The 19,598-nt window shown below is 39.7% G+C and overlaps 1 protein-coding gene across 6 annotated transcripts in view; it reads left to right on the top strand.

Moving 5' to 3' along the window:
• The window catches only part of NTRK2 (neurotrophic tyrosine kinase, receptor, type 2), a 314,665-nt gene that overhangs the window by 177,400 nt on the left and 117,667 nt on the right, over positions 1-19,598 (top strand). For 3 of the 6 annotated variants that reach the window (XM_005868270.2, XM_005868271.2, XM_014541246.1), the window contains one exon: positions 832-1,020. In XM_005868270.2, coding sequence (XP_005868332.1) covers positions 832-1,020 — 189 coding nt within the window. Of the gene's footprint in view, positions 1-831; positions 1,021-3,040; positions 3,082-4,865; positions 5,394-19,598 lie in introns of those variants that run through there. The other 3 variants (XM_005868273.2, XM_005868272.2, XM_014541248.1) reach the window with 2 other exon arrangements.

Here is a 19,598-nt window from a genome sequence, read left to right as displayed (position 1 = left end):
AGTGGAGAAAGGAACTCAGATCTTTGAGCTCCTCGTATATATTTCAGTACACTGTGAAACAGGATCTTAAATTGATGCTGGGAGTTTCAATGAGCCAGTGTTCTAAAGATGGATGTTCAGAGAACAGAGAGGAAGGATGCATATTAAATTACAGAAGAAGGAAGTCCAGAAATCCGAACGCTCATATGTTGCTGGTGGGAATATAAAATAGTGCAGCCACTTTGGAAAACAGTTTGGCAGTTCCTCAAAAAGTTAAACAGGGAGCTACCATATGACCCAGCAAGTCCACCCAAGAGAAATGAAAATGTATGTCTACACAAAATCTTGTATATGAATGCTCATTGCAGCATTATTCACAACAGCCCCAAAGTTAAAACACCCCTAAGTGTCTATCAATTGGTGAATGAATCCACAAAATGTGACATATCCATACAATGAAATATTATTTGGCAACAAAAAGGGAATACAATAATGACACATGCTATAAGTGAATGAACCTTAAAAACATTATGCTAAGTAAAAAAAAAAAATTGTCCTAAAAGATCACATAAGATTTCATTTACATGAAATTTTCAGAATAGGTAAGTTCATAGAGATAGAAAGTAAGTTTATGGATGTCTGGGGCTGTAAGTGGAGTGAATGGGGAATGACAGCTATTTGGAATGATGAAAATGTCCTAAAATTAGATTGTAGTGATAGTTGCAACACTCTTTGAATATCTTAAAATCCACTGAAGTGTACATCTCAAATGGGTGAATTTTATGTATGTGAGTTACAACTCAACAAAGGCATTAAAAATTACAGGAAAATGTGTATTTTTTCCAACTCCAGGCCCAGCTTCAGTTATCAGCAATGATGATGACTCTGCTAGCCCACTCCACCACATCTCCAATGGGAGTAATACTCCATCATCTTCAGAGGGCGGCCCTGATGCTGTCATTATTGGAATGACGAAGATCCCTGTTATTGAAAATCCCCAGTACTTTGGCATCACCAACAGTCAGCTCAAGCCAGACACATGTAAGTACATCTGTTTATACTTATTGGCCCATTTGTTGCATAGCTGTATCTATAAGCGTGTTTATCAGAATCCTTGACAAGGATGACTTGGGGGAGGAAGGCTGTGAAATGTCTGAGTATTCTTGGGGCTTTGGGACCACAGAATAGATTCTTTAGTTTGTTTCTTATGGAATTCACAGGGCGTGTCTTCTGCTGGGCTTGGAACTGTGGGCAATTTCTGGCTTCTCTTGGGATCTATTTTCAAAACCCATTTGTCAAAATGAAGTTGGAATCAAGGCATACTTCTCTTGAAAAAGAGAAAGAAACCAGAAGTATCATTAGAATGAACATATATCAGGCAATTGATAGGATTTAAATTTGGTTTATTGAAAATCATTAAAATATACATTATAGGTCATCATGAGGAGCTATGTTGCGCACAGGTGGTATCAATTCTGGTAGTTCTGTATTATTTGTTCAGTCTTAGTTCTCAGCATGAAGCTTCTTGTGATGTCATGATAGCAAAAAGACATGTTAAATAATCTGACATATTTTTTAGAACCAAATGAACCCAATAGCCTCTATTGAAAGCTTACAGTTTTTTTCCCCCAAGACTCTTACTCTATTTTTTGAGACATTGCCCAAATACAAAAAATGGAGCACAGACTTAAGGACAACAAAGAATAAAATCACAAGGGACAAACGGGTCTTATGCCATTGGAACTCCAGACCTTCCCTTACACATGAATAAGGGGATATGAAGGTAGAATATTAGGTGACCCAGGTTCCAGGAGTTCCCTGGCACTGAATAATGGATATATTCTATTTGAATGTTCTCACCCCACCTTAAACGCTTTTATCCTGAGAGGTAAGGTGGGAATCTTAGAAGGGTAGTATTTGGGGACTTACTTTCCACTGAGACTATCATGGGATAAGGAGGCTTAACGATGAGTATCAGATCTGTTCACATATGAGGAAACACCTATTATTGTTTCCTATTTACTCAAATTTATCCCAAGGTACGTTTAACAGTGGATTCAAGTTTCATTGTTAAGAAGAACAGAATTATAAGCTTGTAAATACGTGAGATTGGACCCCACCATAGATTTCAGTTGAATATGTAATATGACAAGATAAATAGAATTGCAGATGTGAAGAATATTGAGCTTCTTGAAATAAAATTATTAATTTAAATCAAGGTATTTCTAATTCTAACATTGTCATTATGGTATGAACAAGATGTGTGGAGGTATTGCTTAAAAATGTGCATTTTTTGTTGAGATAATTATCCTCCAAAGGTCCTTGAAACACCCTGCATGCATTGCAGTCAAATGTTGAATAAGGCAAAGCAGGGTATTATGGTGAGAGAATCTGTCATCATTTTTATTGTTCTCCCTAGGAACAGAGTACTTTGACACTCCTGTCACCATCAATATCAGGCTGTATAACATACTTCATTTAGCCTGAGGCTGTATTATAATTGAGGTTGACTAAAATCAACCTGTTCCAAAAGTTTGCTCTCCTTTGTCGATAGTGGAAAAATAAAGCAGATAAAGCTGAATAATAAAGTATTTAGCATCAGTTCAATAAGTCCAATAAGAGAAAATTAACAAATGAGCAAGCAAAGAAATAAACAAACAAACGAATGAGATCCTATAGAAGAAAATGGATTAGATGGCTGCTGGGTCTATGGTTCTATCTAGAAGTGCTTTCTTACCCTAGAAATCCACAAGAAAGTTTCCAAAGATCATTTCTTTAACCTAGAGTCCATGGAGATTTTTGCAAAGGTTTTAAACTAGACATTTTTATTATTTTGGAGGAGTCTTGGTTTTGTGGTTTAGCCACTGTACACCACCTGCATTTGGAAGAGAGTTGAGGAGACCTACAGTATCCCCTTAGCTTCTGTCCTCTACCGGAGGGATCCAGACCATTGATTCTTAATTTGATAGTTCATTCCTTGGAAAGTCTTTCTGGACCCTTCACCCAGCCATCCTTACTCAGCTCAGTATTTCCAGTCACTCAGAAATTTTTTTTCCTCTAGGCTTCAAGCCATACACTATTTCATGATTTGAAGAGCACTTAAAATCATACATCTTCTATGAATCATTTTTCAAAGAAATGGGAATGAAGAAGCAAATTACTTCTCTCCTTATCTTCACCCTTTTTAAAAAGTCATTCTTTACCCCATATTTTTTACCTTTATCTTTAATGTATCTGTTGCATTTTGTTAAGAGTATAACCACTCTCATGTATGTGTTTCTGTAGTCTTGTTTATGTTAGATTGTAAGCTCCTCGAGAGCAGAAACAATATCTTAAATTATTCCTTCATATCATGGGACATGATACACTTTTGATGTTGGCCAAATGTTGAGCAGATATCGATATATATTACTGAAATATTAATTACTAACAGACTTGTAACAAGTAAAGATGACCCATAGCCTTCTTCATTGGCTCTATTCCTATTACACTTGCCTACGTAATAGTTTACTTGTTAGACATGTTTTTAATAATATATTACCCAATTTAAACAGATTTAGATGACAATTTTAGCAGGAATAATCTTTTATCAAAAACCCTGATTTTTGAACATCCTAATAGCAGTCATCCAGAAATTAAAATATTTTAAAATGCATAAATCTGCTATACAGAGGGATCTGTTGCTCTAGGCCCATACAATTTTGGGGGATTAGCTTTCAATTAAGTGATTCCCATGCAACATTTTTTTTCCCCATGGAACATTTTTATACCTAACCTCTAAAAAACCTTTAGAGAAGGGATCTTTCAAGAAGTTTGCTAGGTTACATCTGAATAACAAATTTAATATCATCTCAGATAAAGTTAAGAACTTTTCCCAAGTGCTTAAAGCAAAATGTCACATGGATGATATACCACAAACTTCTGGACCTATTAGTGTCTTGGGCCATAAGCCAGCATATTTACTTCTCTTTCCTAAATCTACCTGCTACCTAAAGATGTTGGCTTTCAAATATATGTGTGATCTTACAAAGAAAGAGTGGTTCCAATCTTATTTTACTGAATTGTAAGAATCTAATATAGAAGGTGAATTTCAATCCATTAAATATATATTAACTATCCATAATACTCCTACAATGCCAGGAACTGAAGATTTAGTGGTGATAATGGCATGTTCCTTGCCTTCAGAGAGTCTTCTTAGGGAGGCCAATGGTTAAAGATTTCATCATATAATTACAATGCACTATAATAGAATAGCTTAGAGCTAGGGTCCTAAACTCCAATTACCTACAAGATTATGCAGGTCAATATGGAAACAGGCAAGGTCAGAAAGACGATATGGCACTGTGAAGGCTATGCTTAAACATGACCTGATATTACCAGATACTCAATTTTTTTTCCAGCAAGAACAGGCACTTATTAAAATATTTTATTGTGAATTTCCCCAAATTTAAAACACTGGGTGAGAACAATAAATGACACCAGGTTGAGTCAGATTTGATCCATAATCCACCACTTGTCTGTGACCCCTGAGTTAGACCTTAAAGATCATTTAATACAAATACTTTATTCTACAGATAATGCTTAGAAGTCACTTTTCCAAAATTACTCAGCCTCCATACTTATATAATTTTGTGTTAAAAACAAATGAACAAGAACAACAACAACAAATCCCAAACAAAAGCAGACTGCTTTAAATGATATGTAAGATCATTTAAGTGAAGAATGTTAATAAATTATATCCCCCAAAGTACTTTTTACTATCAGGAGCTATGTCAGGCTTTCATTTACCAAATCTAGAGATGGTGTGCAGGATTTTAGAGCAATCTGAACAGGGCTGAATTGCTCCTGAGCACTTTCCAATAGCAAGTCTGTCTACTTTATTGCAGGGCCCAGAGGTTCCCCCAAGACCGCCTGATAATAATTTGGTATTTGGAGGCTCCTGTGTCACTGCAGGAACTAAAGGAGGCTAAATCCATGCCTGATGGAGGAGAAGAGTTCTATGGTTATCTGCAAATTCTGGCCAGAAAACATCTTGACGTCACTCCTTAGCTTCCATACCCTAGCCAAGCAAGAAGTTACCTTCCAAAGAGAAAGCAGTGTGCTCTAATGACTAAGCCCTCAAAGTGCTATGCCACTTTAACTATAGACCCATCTCCTCGATCAATCAGGATGGCAAGATGGAGCTGAGGAGCTCAGCACATCAAGTCTGGAGTTGGTCTTTAATTCAACTAGTCTGTATAGTCGTGTCCGAAAACCACATCATCTGACAGCATGGAGTGGTTTCCCAATAGGATTTACTAACTTGACTCAAGGGCAGCTGTGCTGCTATCCTGTCCTTGACTCCTGAGAAAATTTTTGCTAAGCAGGATACAAAGGGAGCTGAAAAAAATAATGAAAGGGTGAAATAAAAAAAAACACTAGCCAGCAAAACCCCCAAGTCATAAATCTTGGGTTCTCTTGAAGAGTGGGAATGTGTTATAGCTTCCCCTGCAGGAAAATCAAATGCCATAGACCTAACTTGACTCAAGGGCAGCTGTGCTGCTATCCTGTCCTTGACTCCTGAGAAAATTTTTGCTAAGCAGGATACAAAGGGAGCTGAAAAAAATAATGAAAGGGTGAAATAAAAAAAACACTAGCCAGCAAAACCCCCAAGTCATAAATCTTGGGTTCTCTTGAAGAGTGGGAATGTGTTATAGCTTCCCCTGCAGGAAAATCAAATGCCATAGACTATTGTCATTCCTAAAATTGTGTCTTTCCTAGAGAAGCCTTGTAAATTAGCTAGGGTCCTAGGCCTGGGGCCTAAATTAAATGAGAATTGTCCCTAAATATGTACTGTATGTGTTCTCACAGAGCATGCCCTCTATGTATCTAGGGCTAGTAACTCCTTGTGACAGATGCATATAAAGAACTCTGATATTTGTTCCTTTTGGTTCCATTTCCAATGAAATGGATCTTTATTGATTTCCTACAGAATGTGCCATATTTTTCCAGGTATTATAGTGTGTGAGTGTGTGTGTGTGTGCTCACGCGTGTGTGTTTTCCTATTGGTTATATGCTTATTAGGCAATTATGTAGATAAGCACAGATTCATAGACCAGCTAAGAATAAGGAAATAAAAGGTTATAAAGGCAGGGAGTGTTTTAACAGTAGTTGAAAAGATCACATGGGGCACCCTCCTCTTCCCTTAATGTCATACCCATACCAACAAAGGGAGAAAAAGGAGGTGATATTTTTCACAGAACTTCAGAGGTTTGAACACATTTGCAATGTTACTTGAGTACCTATGAGAAAAAAATTCTTAATTATGTCCAGGACTCTAGGAGCTCATTAGATCAAAGGATAAGGACACAGAGTTACCTGAAGTTATCTTCAAACTTGAGTACAATCTGTGTCCATGGTCCATTTTGATTTAAAAACAGGTAGAAACAATTGCTTTAGCACTTATCTCTGTCCTTTGCCTCTTAATTTTGTCCTTCAAAAATATATGTTCTTCTAAGCATTTAATTGGCCAAATATAGCTGGTATGGGAACTGTTTATATCCCTTTGAAGGGCATGGCCTACATTTTAAAAACAAACTAAGTCCATTGTGCCCAGCATGAGTGTTATGACAGAGGGAACACAGTTATTTTAGGATCCTTAGAAATTGCTTCATTTATGGCACACTGGGTTCACAATTCACCCCTTGGGGGTCTTCATGGCACATCGCTGGGATTCTGTAGGTCCCAGTTCAATTCTCTCTCCCTCTTGGTTCCATAGTCCCCCATCGCTAGCTATAACAGCTTGATATTATATTCTCTTTTCAACTCAAGAGGAGATGGTAAGAAGCTATCAAAAAAATGCTTTAAAAAGCAACTTGAGTTCCCTAGAAGAAAAGAAATGAATACATGCTGCATAATTACATTTACAATGTAAGCCACGTTACAAACTCCACTGAGATGAAGATTTGTTAGCAAACCAGTGTCAAGCACATTAACAACAAGTAAAATAACAGACATCATTTTATTAGCATTTGACCACTAGGTGATTTTATTCGTCTCCAAAAAGAAATACCACTTGATTATAGGATCCCTAGATCCCTAGAGAAAATACTTCTATCTTATAGGTAACAGCTGAAAAGGAAAAATGATTATGGATTTAGGTCAAGGAAGCGCTCATAGTGATATTCTGAAAACTGTTTTACTTCCACATCATCGGCCAGCCAAGATAGAATTATGCAGCCCTCTCACATCAAACATTTCAATCCAATTTCACCAAGTCATCAGTGCTATGCTGGAAGCATGCCAGCAGATGCAGGATCCTAATGCATGTGTTCTGGGGGTTTCCCAAGGCCCAGCTCAACTGGAGAATGAGTACCAGCAGGGTAAATCCAATCAAGTCCCCCGCAACCCCCGCCCTGTTTTGGTTTCCAGTTGGCCACTCTTGCATGTGCCAGCAGATTGTGGACCAGGGCCAGCTCAGCAAATACAAGTGCAGAGGAGCCTCTTGTGTTGGGAAGAAGCTCCTGCTACCCAGATGCTTTGAGCACTGAGTGCTCCCTATGGTTAAGTCAAGATGGCACCATGGGAGTTTTCCTTGGATGTGACACTCAATCCTTGAAGGGGGCTTTTATGCGAGATGTAGATTTTCTCCTTGTAAAGTGCGAGTTTTCTCTGTCTTCACTAATTCTGCCAGCTGAGAGGGTAGCCCACCACGGTTGGGCTTCTCAGGTGACTCATCATGCCAGCTCTCCTTAGGTCCTCGCTGATATTTTAGTCATCTTTTGTTTGTTTGTCTGAGTGTTCCTTTTCTTGTTACTTCTCTTGAAAGTCAGGTTAAGACGAATTTGCTCCATACCAGGGACAGGAAAAAACTGTTGAATTACTTCTTAGCCACGCACTGATAGCCATGCACAATGGCCATCTGGCTCCTCAGGGTTAGTCCCCAAGTGGGAGCAAGAGCTGCCTCCTGAGGGGAGCCCACAAGTTGCTGAGTCCACGCTGCCCTCTTAGGAGCCTGCTCCCTTTTGCTTAGAGAAAGCTTCCTGTTTCTGAATGCCTGACCTCCTCAGGGAGGGGAAAATTAAAAGGCAATATTTGTGGCCTGTAGGAAAATGGGAATGCCAGTAGTACAGTGACCACCAGGACTGAGGAGGTTTGTAGGATATGGAACTTCCAGTTTTAAACCAGGACAGTCCCAGGCAAACCACAGTGGATTTGGTCACCGACCCAATGGTTTCGGCCAATAAGACTGAATGAAATGCCTTCAGGAGCCCTAAAATGAGAAACATTTAGAAAATGTAAGAAACAAAGATTCTGGCAGCTAGAGATAACTGCTGATGTCATTTGGATATACGGCTTCCTAGTCTTATGAATGTCCTTTTAATCATCCTGTGATACAAAGCCTAACTATTTGTGCCCCAACTTTTATTTGGACTGGGCTTTGTTTATATTTCTATAGCAGTGGGTCATTTCAGGTGGATTGTGCTGGAAAATTAGTAGGGACTGCAGTGAGTGCATTATTGCCAGTTTCAAATTTCACATTCGATTCATGGTACCTGGGTTAAAACAGAGGTGGGGGGTTGGACTGGCCATGTCAGGCCTGGTCTAGAGTGATCCTAAGTCCATATTTGCTCAGCTCCACATGGTGAACATCATAGAGTGGGTGAGGCTGGTGTAGTGGGCTGGGAAGACTCAGGAAGTAAGAGGCTCCCTGTCCTGCCTCGGCAGGCTGAGAGTTCTGGTTTAGGGTCAACACTCTTGACGATTCCAAATGTAGATTACCGCTCAACTGAAGCAGCCAATCACTTTTTGTCTCCCAGTTCTTCATCCTGATCAGCCAACTTCTTTCATGGAGTGTGCTGGGTCTTAAAGGGCCAAGCTGGTTATATCTGACGTTTCCCACTATTTAGGGATGCCCTTCTTCCGCCAGCATCCCTGGTGCAAGGCCCTCTGATGACTTGAAATCTCTCCTTAGACATTCAACCTTACTTAAACTTGATGGAGTTAGCGCCCAATAATCTCCAGTTTCTTCTGATATTTCAGGCGTCTGGGCCTAAACTGGGTTTCCGGCAAGGGGACCTCTCACTAATACTCTCCAGAAGTATGTCCATGTTGGTATTTTGCACAACGTTACAGTTAACAGTTTCTAAAAATGAGTTCATAACAGAGAGATTCCTATGACTTATAAGAGATTAGATTTGTATGATTTTGAACCAAAGGGTGGGGGAGGAATTTTAGAAAGAAAACAGTAATCTAATACCTAGTTTTTATATTATTCTTATTACTATATATGCTATGAATATACATAGACATCAATATTTTTTTATCCTGTTGCTATTATTTAGCACATTTATTTAACCATGCCATTGACCTTTTGGGTGCATTAAAGTGGAACCCAAGCTTGTTATTAGATAATGAAGGCAATTAGATGGAGTGCCCATATTCTTAATGTTCCAACAAAGTGGTTGATATAGAGGGGGCAGGATAAAATCCTACACTATCTAATCATATCAAAAGAGCTAGCCTCCGTTTTAGGGAATGTCTTTAGTACAGGAGACTACATGATATGGCACCACTGACCAGCCACCTGACTTACTTTTCTGCAAGAGTAATGGAACTTCAGATCCATTTATACCCTTATGCCCAATAATCATCCCCACCTTTGCTCCTGGAAAGAGTTTACTTTTGTAAGTGAGTCAGCCTTCAGTCTGTTACTACAGAACAGAGAAAAAATCAACTGGCTACCCAGGGACAGAACTCACGTTCTTACCTTATATCAAGAGTGTACCCCAGCCAGCTGGACTAACTGGGCCTCTCTCACATTGTCTCTATCCTGACCCATAAATATCAATTATTTTGTCCAACTCGTCTGCCATCCTCCCTCTGTTTCTCTGTGTATGAAAGTTCAGAAACCATGAAGCTAATGATCACATTTCTCCCTAGTTCCTAGTTCCATTAGTGCTGTATCCTGATACCCACAGAAGCAATTAGGAATCCATATCGCTCTTTGACCCTTATCTAGTGAGGGCCATTTTCTTCTTTCCCAAGTGCGATTACTTGTAGGGTGTTTCTTCTCTCTTACAAGCCTTTGTTTTGAGTTGATGGTAAAATTCCTTTAGTTACATGTAAGGTGTTAGTGTTCCTTGAGCCCTACCTAGACCTTTATCAACACTGGTTTTGAAGAGGAATGCACTCATTTTCTTAGTGAGATATTGGCAGTGGGGAGCTCTGCCTTTGATTTTTTAACTCCTGAGCTTTGGAGAGGGAGCCAATGGCCAAATAGCAAAGGGGATAAGCTTATCTCTCACTTCTTAAATACTGCTTCTCGTCCGGGGTGATGTGTACTCTCTCCTGTTTCCTGCCTATTGCATCCCAATTTAATTAAAGTGGATGTTGGCTAGATTGGGGTCTCATAGCTAGTACATGGGTACAGTCCTTGGTGTAAACACCCCAGTGCTCTCTTTTGTTCTCTTAAAAGAGATCCATGTTGTCGCATGCCGAGCTTCTATGAGTGGGCTGAGCTATCGGATGGGTTATTGGGTTGTGGATGAATTCCTGTGGTCCCCACACCCTCTGCCCACTTTTGAAAAGAGGGGACTTGTGTGGGTGGGTGTGGATGATGTTCCCCAAGGAGACCCTTCTGAAGCTGGGCATGCAGTCTGGGTGTTACACTGATCCTCACTCAGAGGTTTCCCTGCTTCTCCACTGCGGGCAACAAGCAACCAGCCTCCTACTGCTGGGCCTGTCTGCTGCCTTGCAGCACTGGTCCCAGTGGCCGTGCCCTCTGATGCTGCACCATGATCTAAGGGGATCGGGGAGGGAGGGGGTCTCTGTGATTGCTACATGTTGTTTAACTTTAATTCCCTCTCTCATATTTGATGCAAGAAAGTGGACCTAAAACATGACTTGCATTCTCTTACTGTGTTCAGAAACTCCAGGACTTGTCCACATATATCAATGTGATCAATGGAGTTTGGCAGTTTTTATTATACAGACATGTTTATGAAAATAAGATCTGTTGTATTGAATTCTATGATGTAGTTGATCATTCAGAGCCAAACGCGTATACCAATAAAGATAATAGTGTCTCATCTGTGGTCTCTGTTGCCTACTTTTATCACCGACAGTGTTGGGATCTCTAAAAGCACTACAAACAAGCCTCTAGAAGTTGTCCTCATTTGTTTCCATTTAGCTCCCAAACAGCCCCTCTGCGCCCAGGCAGGGCCAGGACTAGGATAAGGCAGGTGAGGCCCTCCCTTAGGGTGCAGAATTTAAAGGAGCACCAACAATCTCAGAAATCAAGATAAGTAATATTTTAATGCAGCATTTTAAAAGACAAAAATGTATGCAACATCAATCTATGAAAAAAAGAGCAAAATTTTACCTAAAGATGGGGTCTGAGAGGGCTCTATTTATTTAAAGCCTCTACTTGTTTAAACTTTTAATATTTTTCACCATAGATGTTTGCATTAATTTTATTTTGGAAAATATTCCATTAAAATATCATTCATCTCAAATACTGAATTTTGGGTGTCCCTTAAATTTTGTGTACAAGGCATGGACTTCACTCCCCTCACCCTAGCCAGGCACCTATATAGGCTCCTTCTGGCCTGAATCTCATGTAAACCTCTGGTCATTGCCAAGCACTGCTTTGTATACATTAGCTGCTGGGCTGATTAGCCTTAGGTCTTCTCTCCCTTCCTGCATTCCTGGCCTAATTGTGCTTTTTCACCCCCAGCCCCAGCCCATTAGATACATTTCCCTGCCCCCCTTTGCTAGCACCTCCAGTACTAACCATCCCGTGCTGTCTGCTGAGCTATGTGCAGGGACATGCACTCTCATCTTCTCACTGCATTTTTCAAAAAGTAAATCTGCAGAGGGAGGAAATGAACAAATGAGAGCGAGAGCGAGAGCGAGCGAGAGAGAGAGAGAGAGATTTAAAAAAAAGGGGGGAGGGGTTAAAAAGTCTTGGAAGGTCAGGAGACCCTCTCAGTAAATTTGAGAAATGATCTAGAAAAAAAAGGATAAACTTTAAAATATAAGTGAAATCTTTTATATAAGTTTATTAGATATTGTTTTATTTTCCCACATTTGGAGTTTTGGTATCACATTTGCTAAATTAAAGTTCTAATACTTGAAATTTTAAATATTCCATTTTCACTCAGCCTGTTCCTTAATGTCATGAGCACCTTTTGTAATGTGCACATTCTTTGTAATTTTTAAACAACCAGTATCTAATGCCTTGTGTATGCCAGGCTCTATGAGTTCCATTTTCATATTTACAAACTAAATTCTTATTCATGCTGGAAGATGGATATCATTACTCTGTTTTGCAGCTGGAAAAACTGAGGCTCTGATTGATTAGGAGGAGAAGTAACAAACCCAAATTATAGCAAACACATGGGAGTGTTTCTGTTCAGGCCCAAATCAGCCTCCTGGAAGTCTGGACTCTTTGTAGCCCAGTGCGACTGCTGACCTTTTCAAAAAATAATATCTAGCAATTTTCTAACTCTGCAAGGGGAATTGTAGTGTTGGTATTGCACCTTTCATGTGGGTTTATCAAGGTATGCTGAGTGTATTAACCTTCCAACATGAAAGCTGGAGAATGCCAGATGGCCGATAGTGAACTCACTGTTGAATAAGAAAGGAACCAGTGGTTGGCTGACCCCAGGACCATCCTTAATGTGAGGCTGACACAGAGCCCACTGGGCCAGTTGTGAGTTTTTCTCAATGGTGGTAGTACCAGAAATGCTAAATAACCATGAATAACCAATCTTATTTTTATGTATTTTTTTAACTTTGTTTTTTAAATTTTATTTTTCAGTGACAGTTGACATACAATATTATACCAGTTTCTGGTGTACAACATAGTGATTAGACATTTACATTTTGCTCATTAAAATCCTGTAAAATTCCACTCTCTCCCAACCAAACCCAGCCCATTCTGATAAGTTTACCTTTTTGGTTTTATTTTAGAAAATCCTAGGTAAAGCATTCGATACCATAGATCTCCAAGCCTTTCTTGAATGCCCTCATTGCTGATATTGTGACATCACATTTCCTAGGTGAACTTGATGTCTGTTTTTCCAAAGATGAATTCAAAGAGTGCTAAGTATTTTGGGAGCAATTTGAGGTGCACACATTTACTGAATATTTTTTAGGTGATAATGTAAAGGTGGAGGCACTCACAGCACCTGCCTTGAGTCACCTTGTCCCAGGGAGGCCAAGGGGACAAAGAGCTAATAATCCCTTCTCGCTGCCCATTCCACTAGCAACCAATTCCGATGCCAGCCGCGTGCGGACATCATGTAGAACAGGCAAGTCACTTGTCTGGCTCACCCTCTTTGACCGAGTCGTTCGTTTTCCATGCAAAGGACCATGTTTCCAAACTGACGAATTAAAAGGGGTCAAGATTCTTGTAGATCTTTGGCCTTTAGGGAGTCCTTTGAAAAACACGAGTCGGCATTGATAGATGGCATTTCTCCCACAGGAAAAGCATGCATCAGGACTTTCCTAAGGTCAGGCGACATCAAGAAGCTGATATTTTAAGCACCTACTTTATCACAGGTGCATAGGCTTACACAGATTCATATATCTGACCAGTACCTCATATGAGGCTTTTAATAAGTAGACTAACATGTGTTTCTCCCAAACACCACATAACATGTCTTCACTGGGCTTGATGAATGCAGATGAATTAGAATGGTGAGGTTAGCCAAAATGAACAAATTCTTTTCTGACCGAATGTTGATTCTCTTAATTATCTTGATAACTTAGAAAAGATCAGAGTATGAATTATTCAATCACAGTCCAAAGTCCATCATGACAAATAATGATACAATCAACATGTTGTTTATCAGAGATTTCCAGGTCCCCCGAATCCCCATGCATGTATTAGCACAAAGCTGCAGAGTTCAGGCAGCCCTTTGGGGTTTGCGGAGGTGCGGCCCAAGAGCAGCTTGGAGAGGCTAATTAGATTGAGACTTAAGAGAAAAGGGTGGGCTTATTTCCAAAGAGAGCATTTGATGAGCCCTTTGCTTCCCCGGGAGTGAGGGTTGTGTGTGTTTTGGCATGTACCTAAGTTCATTTGCCAATGTGGAAAATTTTCCCAATGAAATGAAATAAAACAAATTTCTGACTAAGAAGACTATCTGGAACCTATAACAGTGAGACTCCAGGATGGGGCAGAGTAGAGGGGATGGGGATGAAATTCCAGATTAGGCTGAGCACGTGTAATCATATGTCTCTGTTGGATGATGAGTGTGTATAATCAGGAAGTCATGTCTTACCCTGGAATTCAGTGGCAGTAGACTTTGAATGACATTGAAAATCGCATCGCAGATGGAAATACTTACTCAGTTTTCTAAGTTCCTAATCATGGGATGTTCAGTGGACAAGCAAGTGCTTTGGCACCTTCTGCTCCTAAAATAGTGCCCAGAAACATGGGCGAATGACTGAATGAATGAATGGACAGTTGTATCTACTGTAATTGTAATATTACTGTAGTTTTGGGGAAAAATACATCTCTACTTCACTGAGCATCAGGCATGGCTAATAAGTTAAATTCCTCACTGATTGTGTTAGGAGCAGAAGTTAGGGAACCTTTCCATTTGAATTGCACGCTATTTACCCCTATGGCCATGTCTGTTCACTGTTGGGTTTAAAGCTTTTTTTCTGTTTTTTCCCTTTCACCTCCCAAGATGTTTATGTTTTGAGAATTCTCCTGACTGCTTTTGTAAATTTGGTTTCAGTTATGTTAATGCTTTATGTTTTGTGTTATGAGGGAATACATTCTCAGGAGGCCTAATGCTTAAGTTCCAAGAGTGACTGTATGGAGAAGAATTTGCAACAAGATAGGCATATAGCGGCTTCTAGAGGGAAACTGTAAAGAGCAGGGATGTGAAAATGAAAAGATGAATAATTCTGGGAAAACTACAACAGAGTATAACCTCGGGGACTGTAAGCAGTGGCCACTGAGAGAGTTGAGGCTCAGGGACCAAAAGGGGCTGCTTGGGAAGATAACTGGGAGTCTTCGTGTCACAAAGAAACCCAGAAGATTCTTGGTAAGAGGCAGGGAGATTTCTGGACCAACCCTTTTAGGTGTGTCAGATGGCTCCTTCCTGGGACTAATAAGAAAGTTTTGGCCCAGCCGATGTGGCTCAGTGGTTGAGCATTGACCTATGAACCAGGAGGTCACGGTTCGATTCCAGGTCAGGGCACATGCCCAGGTTGCTGGCTCAATCCCCAGTGTGGGGTGTGCAGGAGGCAGCCAATCAATGATTCTCTCTCATCATTGATGTTTCTGTCTTTCCCTCTCCCTTCCTCTTTGAAATCAATAATATATATATAAAGTTTTATATGAACCAAGGCCTAGACCACCTCCCTCCCCCTATTTTTGCTGGCAAATCTAGAAGTAAAAGCTAACTTAGAAAGCTAAGAACTTGACTCATGAATGCTATCAGCTAGGGTTTAATTTTATCTTTAACACAACAACAATAATAATAATAATAATAATATTTTTATATAGCCAGCCACTGTACAGTGTGCTTAACATATATTTATCTCATTTAATTTGTGCAGTAGTTCTATGTAATAGGTATTATTGTTCTTAAGTCTCAAAGTTGAAGAAAATAAGGCACAAAACAATTAAGCAACTTGTCCAAGAACATGTAGCTAACAGGTAGAGAACTAGGATTTGAACCTAGGCAGTGTGACTCTAGCCTTTTTTCTTGATTACGTAGTTTAGCACCTATTTCTTTCTCTCTCTCTCTCTCTCTCTCTCTCTCTCTCTCTTTCTCTCTAGCCATAAGCCAGTTTTCTTTCATGCTTTCCCCAAACATACACACATTGGTCCACAAAGGATTTGAAGCCGTTTACATTGGAAATTTAGCTAATTTACCTGATGAGATAATATATCTGCAACTTTCTCATTTTGCCCATAGTTTAAATCCTGAAATTCCCTCCTATACTATAAAAAAGTACTTTTTAATTCTAAACAACCTATCACAGCATAGTGGAGAATGATTTTAAATGGTAAAGACCAGGACCTCAAGGCCTCACCTTTGATGGAGAGCTACTCAATGGCAGCCACATGGCTTTGGGAGGTGATGATAGAGTCATGAGGTAGCCTCTTGTTTGAGGCTTTGCCCAATCTTTTTCTTCTCAAATACCCAGTAAAGCTGGGTGACACCACTGTTGGAGGACACCTGTACCTATTTACCTTTAACTCTGCACCCTCTAGCTACCAGTCAGCTATTTGCAGTCTCCAGCAAGCAAAAGCTTCTGGACCTGTAATCCTCAGTGTGGTCCGTGTCCGTGTGTGTGTGTGTGTGTGTGTGTGTGTGTGTGTGTGTGAGAGAGAGAGAGAGAGAGAGAGAGAGAGAGAGAGAGACTAGACATGTTTTGGAAGGATCAAATCCCTGTATCCCAAGCAACATCCATGAAATTTGAATTGCTAGAGGTGAGACCAGAGAATGTACATGGTGAAGAGAGCCCCCAGATGATTCTGAGGCCTGATAGAGTTTGGAGATGGTTGCTGTAGGCTAGACGCACTGCAGAAGGTTCTCTTCCGGAAGGACCATAAATCTGGTGAAATGAATAGGCAAGTACTCTAGGGACAAGCTTGTACCTTTGTTGCTGACCTGATTCTACCTCCTTTGCTGACATTTGGCTGCCCTCTCTAGTCATCACAGAGCTCTTACCAGTCTCTAAACATGGAAATCTTTTACTTCTGATGGGTTAGGGCATAGGAATGGTGATTTAGAGGTATAATATACCACAGAGGTTTAAAGGGCACTTAAGGGATGGTCTTGCCATTCTAAGCACATGTGAGTGTCCCCATGACAAAATGGCTACTGTTTCTAAGCAGTCGAATGGAGTTTGGTAACTAGATATGTTTATGGATTGAGGCTGCCCAATGTACTAACATACCTGACACAAAATAGGTATATAGCATGTGAGAGGAATCTGCTTATTTTTCCACAAACACTTCAATAACATTATGAAAATGCAAAAACCCTGAAACTCTACTATTTGAAGAGGAAAAGATCAGAGAGTGATTTGTCAAATTTTGTAATCTACATAATCAAGAAAAACCAGAAATGCTCAAACTGGGTCAGATTAGGCTCAAACTATTAGGCTCATTATTGCAAAGTGGTAATAATGTTAATTTCTGTATAACTTAGTATTCATAGTTTAAAGAATTATTGGGATATTATTACATCTCTTTCCACAAATTCTTAAGTTTTTTGGAATCTTGTCTTATGTGATTCAATCTGTACAAAATAATGTAAGAAGAGATTATGGGATTTAAGGAGAGAAATGATTGAATCACCATGACCCAATAAAAAGTGTTCAAATTGCATTTCACTACATAATGAAGTCTGCTTCAACTTACTTTGACATAAATAAGATTGGGTAAGAGAAGCCAGAAGTAAATCAAATAAATTAATAAACTATCAGAGCTGCTTCAATTTCATCTCCCGGACAGTGTCTGCTTATTTGTATAATAAAATCTTCTTTTATGAATTAAAACTCTGGCGTACCACTTGGTTGAAACCAAACATTTAAGGAAGAGTTAGTATATTTGGGGGCCTGATTAGGGTGCCTTCTAGTTTCACCAATATCAATAGTCCCTTTGAAAAATGAAACTTGAAACCTAGAAGAGCAAGGTTCAACTTTCCACTAGACTTAAAAAAAGCTCTGGTGGGGGTTGGTGGCATTTGCAGGGGCAGGAGGGATTGAGCAAAAAAGAGAAAGAACTCATGGACACGGACAGTAGTGTGGTGATTGTGGGAGTGTGTGGGCCTTCTAGTTTCACCAATATCAATAGTCCCTTTGAAAAATGAAACTTGAAACCTAGAAGAGCAAGGTTCAACTTTCCACTAGACTTAAAAAAAGCTCTGGTGGGGGTTGGTGGCATTTGCAGGGGCAGGAGGGATTGAGCAAAAAAGAGAAAGAACTCATGGACATGGACAATAGTGTGGTGATTGTGGGAGTGTGGGAGGGGGTGTGGAGGTGGAAGAGGGTATAAGGGATGTAAATGGTGATGGAAGTAAAATAAAGGAATAAATTATGCTATTTAAAAATGAGGTTGGAGATGCAGGCATGCATTCAATATTGATGATTAGCTGTTCTTCATATTTTCCTAATTATACATATTTACTGAACATGAGGAATTTTTTTCCTTTTGTCTACATAGAGGCTGTGTCTCCATTGGCATGATATATCGCAGTGTTTGTGAGTCTTGTGCAAAATTGAATTTGCATTTCTGCTGCCACTTGTTGGGAGTTCATTATCTTGCAGTAAAACCACTGGGAAAAATACAATTTTCAGTGTTTAATAAAACTGTGGTCCTCTCATAATGCTTATGATGCTTGGGCAATTTGTTAGGCACAATTTATCGCAGATGTTTAACACTAATTATACTGTGTATAGTGCCAGGAAGGGTGATTTTAAATATTTCCTTTATTTAATATATTTCAGGGAAAACAGTATCTTGCAACTGCACTATTGTTTGCATTTCTCAGAATTGAGGTGTATTCTCCAAATGCTAAACTTAAAAAATAAAGCCTAAGCTAAACATGCAATGAGTAAAATACATACTGAATGTGGCCGAGAGGCCAGGAAACTGATGGGAAAAGCCTGTCTTTCTGTGTCCCAGGTAGCCCAGGGCAGCAGAAAGAAGTAGTGTATTGACTGGCCTGCGATGTGTGTCTCCTGAACTAACTAGTAATTTATAACTCTCTGGTGTAGAGATGATCACTGAGGCAGGCCCCTTCAACATATTCAATTCCAAAAATCTGTGATCTAATTATGCCCCATTTATCAAAAAGTATTTAGCATTTTATAGATGGCTTTACTCCCTGGGAACCTGAAAGACCAGAAGCCTGCTTTCTGATGGTTCCTTGAAAATGAGGTTCAAGTAACAAATCACTGAGAGGGAATCGAATTCTAAGTAGTGAGGTTGAGACACTGAAACATGATCTCCAGCTATTAAATAGCTTCTTGAAAAATGGCTATTGCACACTCACAATTTTAGCAGCCCTCAATCTTTATATTAAAGACACGACTTAAATGCGAACCACATTTGGTGTTCTTTGTGCTGTAATAAATTGAGTACGTGAAATGAACTTGTAGTAGAAGTTATCTTTCCTTTGTTTTGTCTTTTGCTTCTAATAATCCCGAGAAGCGTTAGTCAAGCACATGTGAACGCCTTGAGCTGAAACAATGAACAGAGTTAGCTTGGGCAACTTCAGAAGGAAAGGGGGGCAGGAGGACCTGTTTCCTATATGGCTTACTTAAACCCATTCTTCAAAATGGTTTTCCAACAGCAATTTAGAAGATGCTGTGCTATTTACACTATGTTTACCAACAGATTAATCAGCCAGAAAGACAAGATCTTGAAAGAACCCAGAGCATACTGTAGATGAGACATGGGATTTAGCTCTCTGGGTCACCAGTGTATGCTTTTGTTGATATGTGACCTCTATGAAGTATTTGCTGTGGACTCAGCTAAAGTAGTTCCATGCAAAGAAATCTCCAGAGAGAAAGTTAAGGTTATCATGCTTTATGAAGTTCAACTTGTATCCCCATATTTTCCTTTGAAGGTGACATTTCACTTTGGACCATGGATCCGTGGG

The sequence above is a fragment of the Myotis brandtii genome, unplaced genomic scaffold (genome assembly GCF_000412655.1).
Source record: "Myotis brandtii unplaced genomic scaffold, ASM41265v1 scaffold266, whole genome shotgun sequence".
Classification (NCBI taxonomy): domain Eukaryota; kingdom Metazoa; phylum Chordata; class Mammalia; order Chiroptera; family Vespertilionidae; genus Myotis; species Myotis brandtii.
Note: the sequence above shows the minus strand (reverse complement) of the source record. Positions and strands in the feature narration are given on the sequence as shown.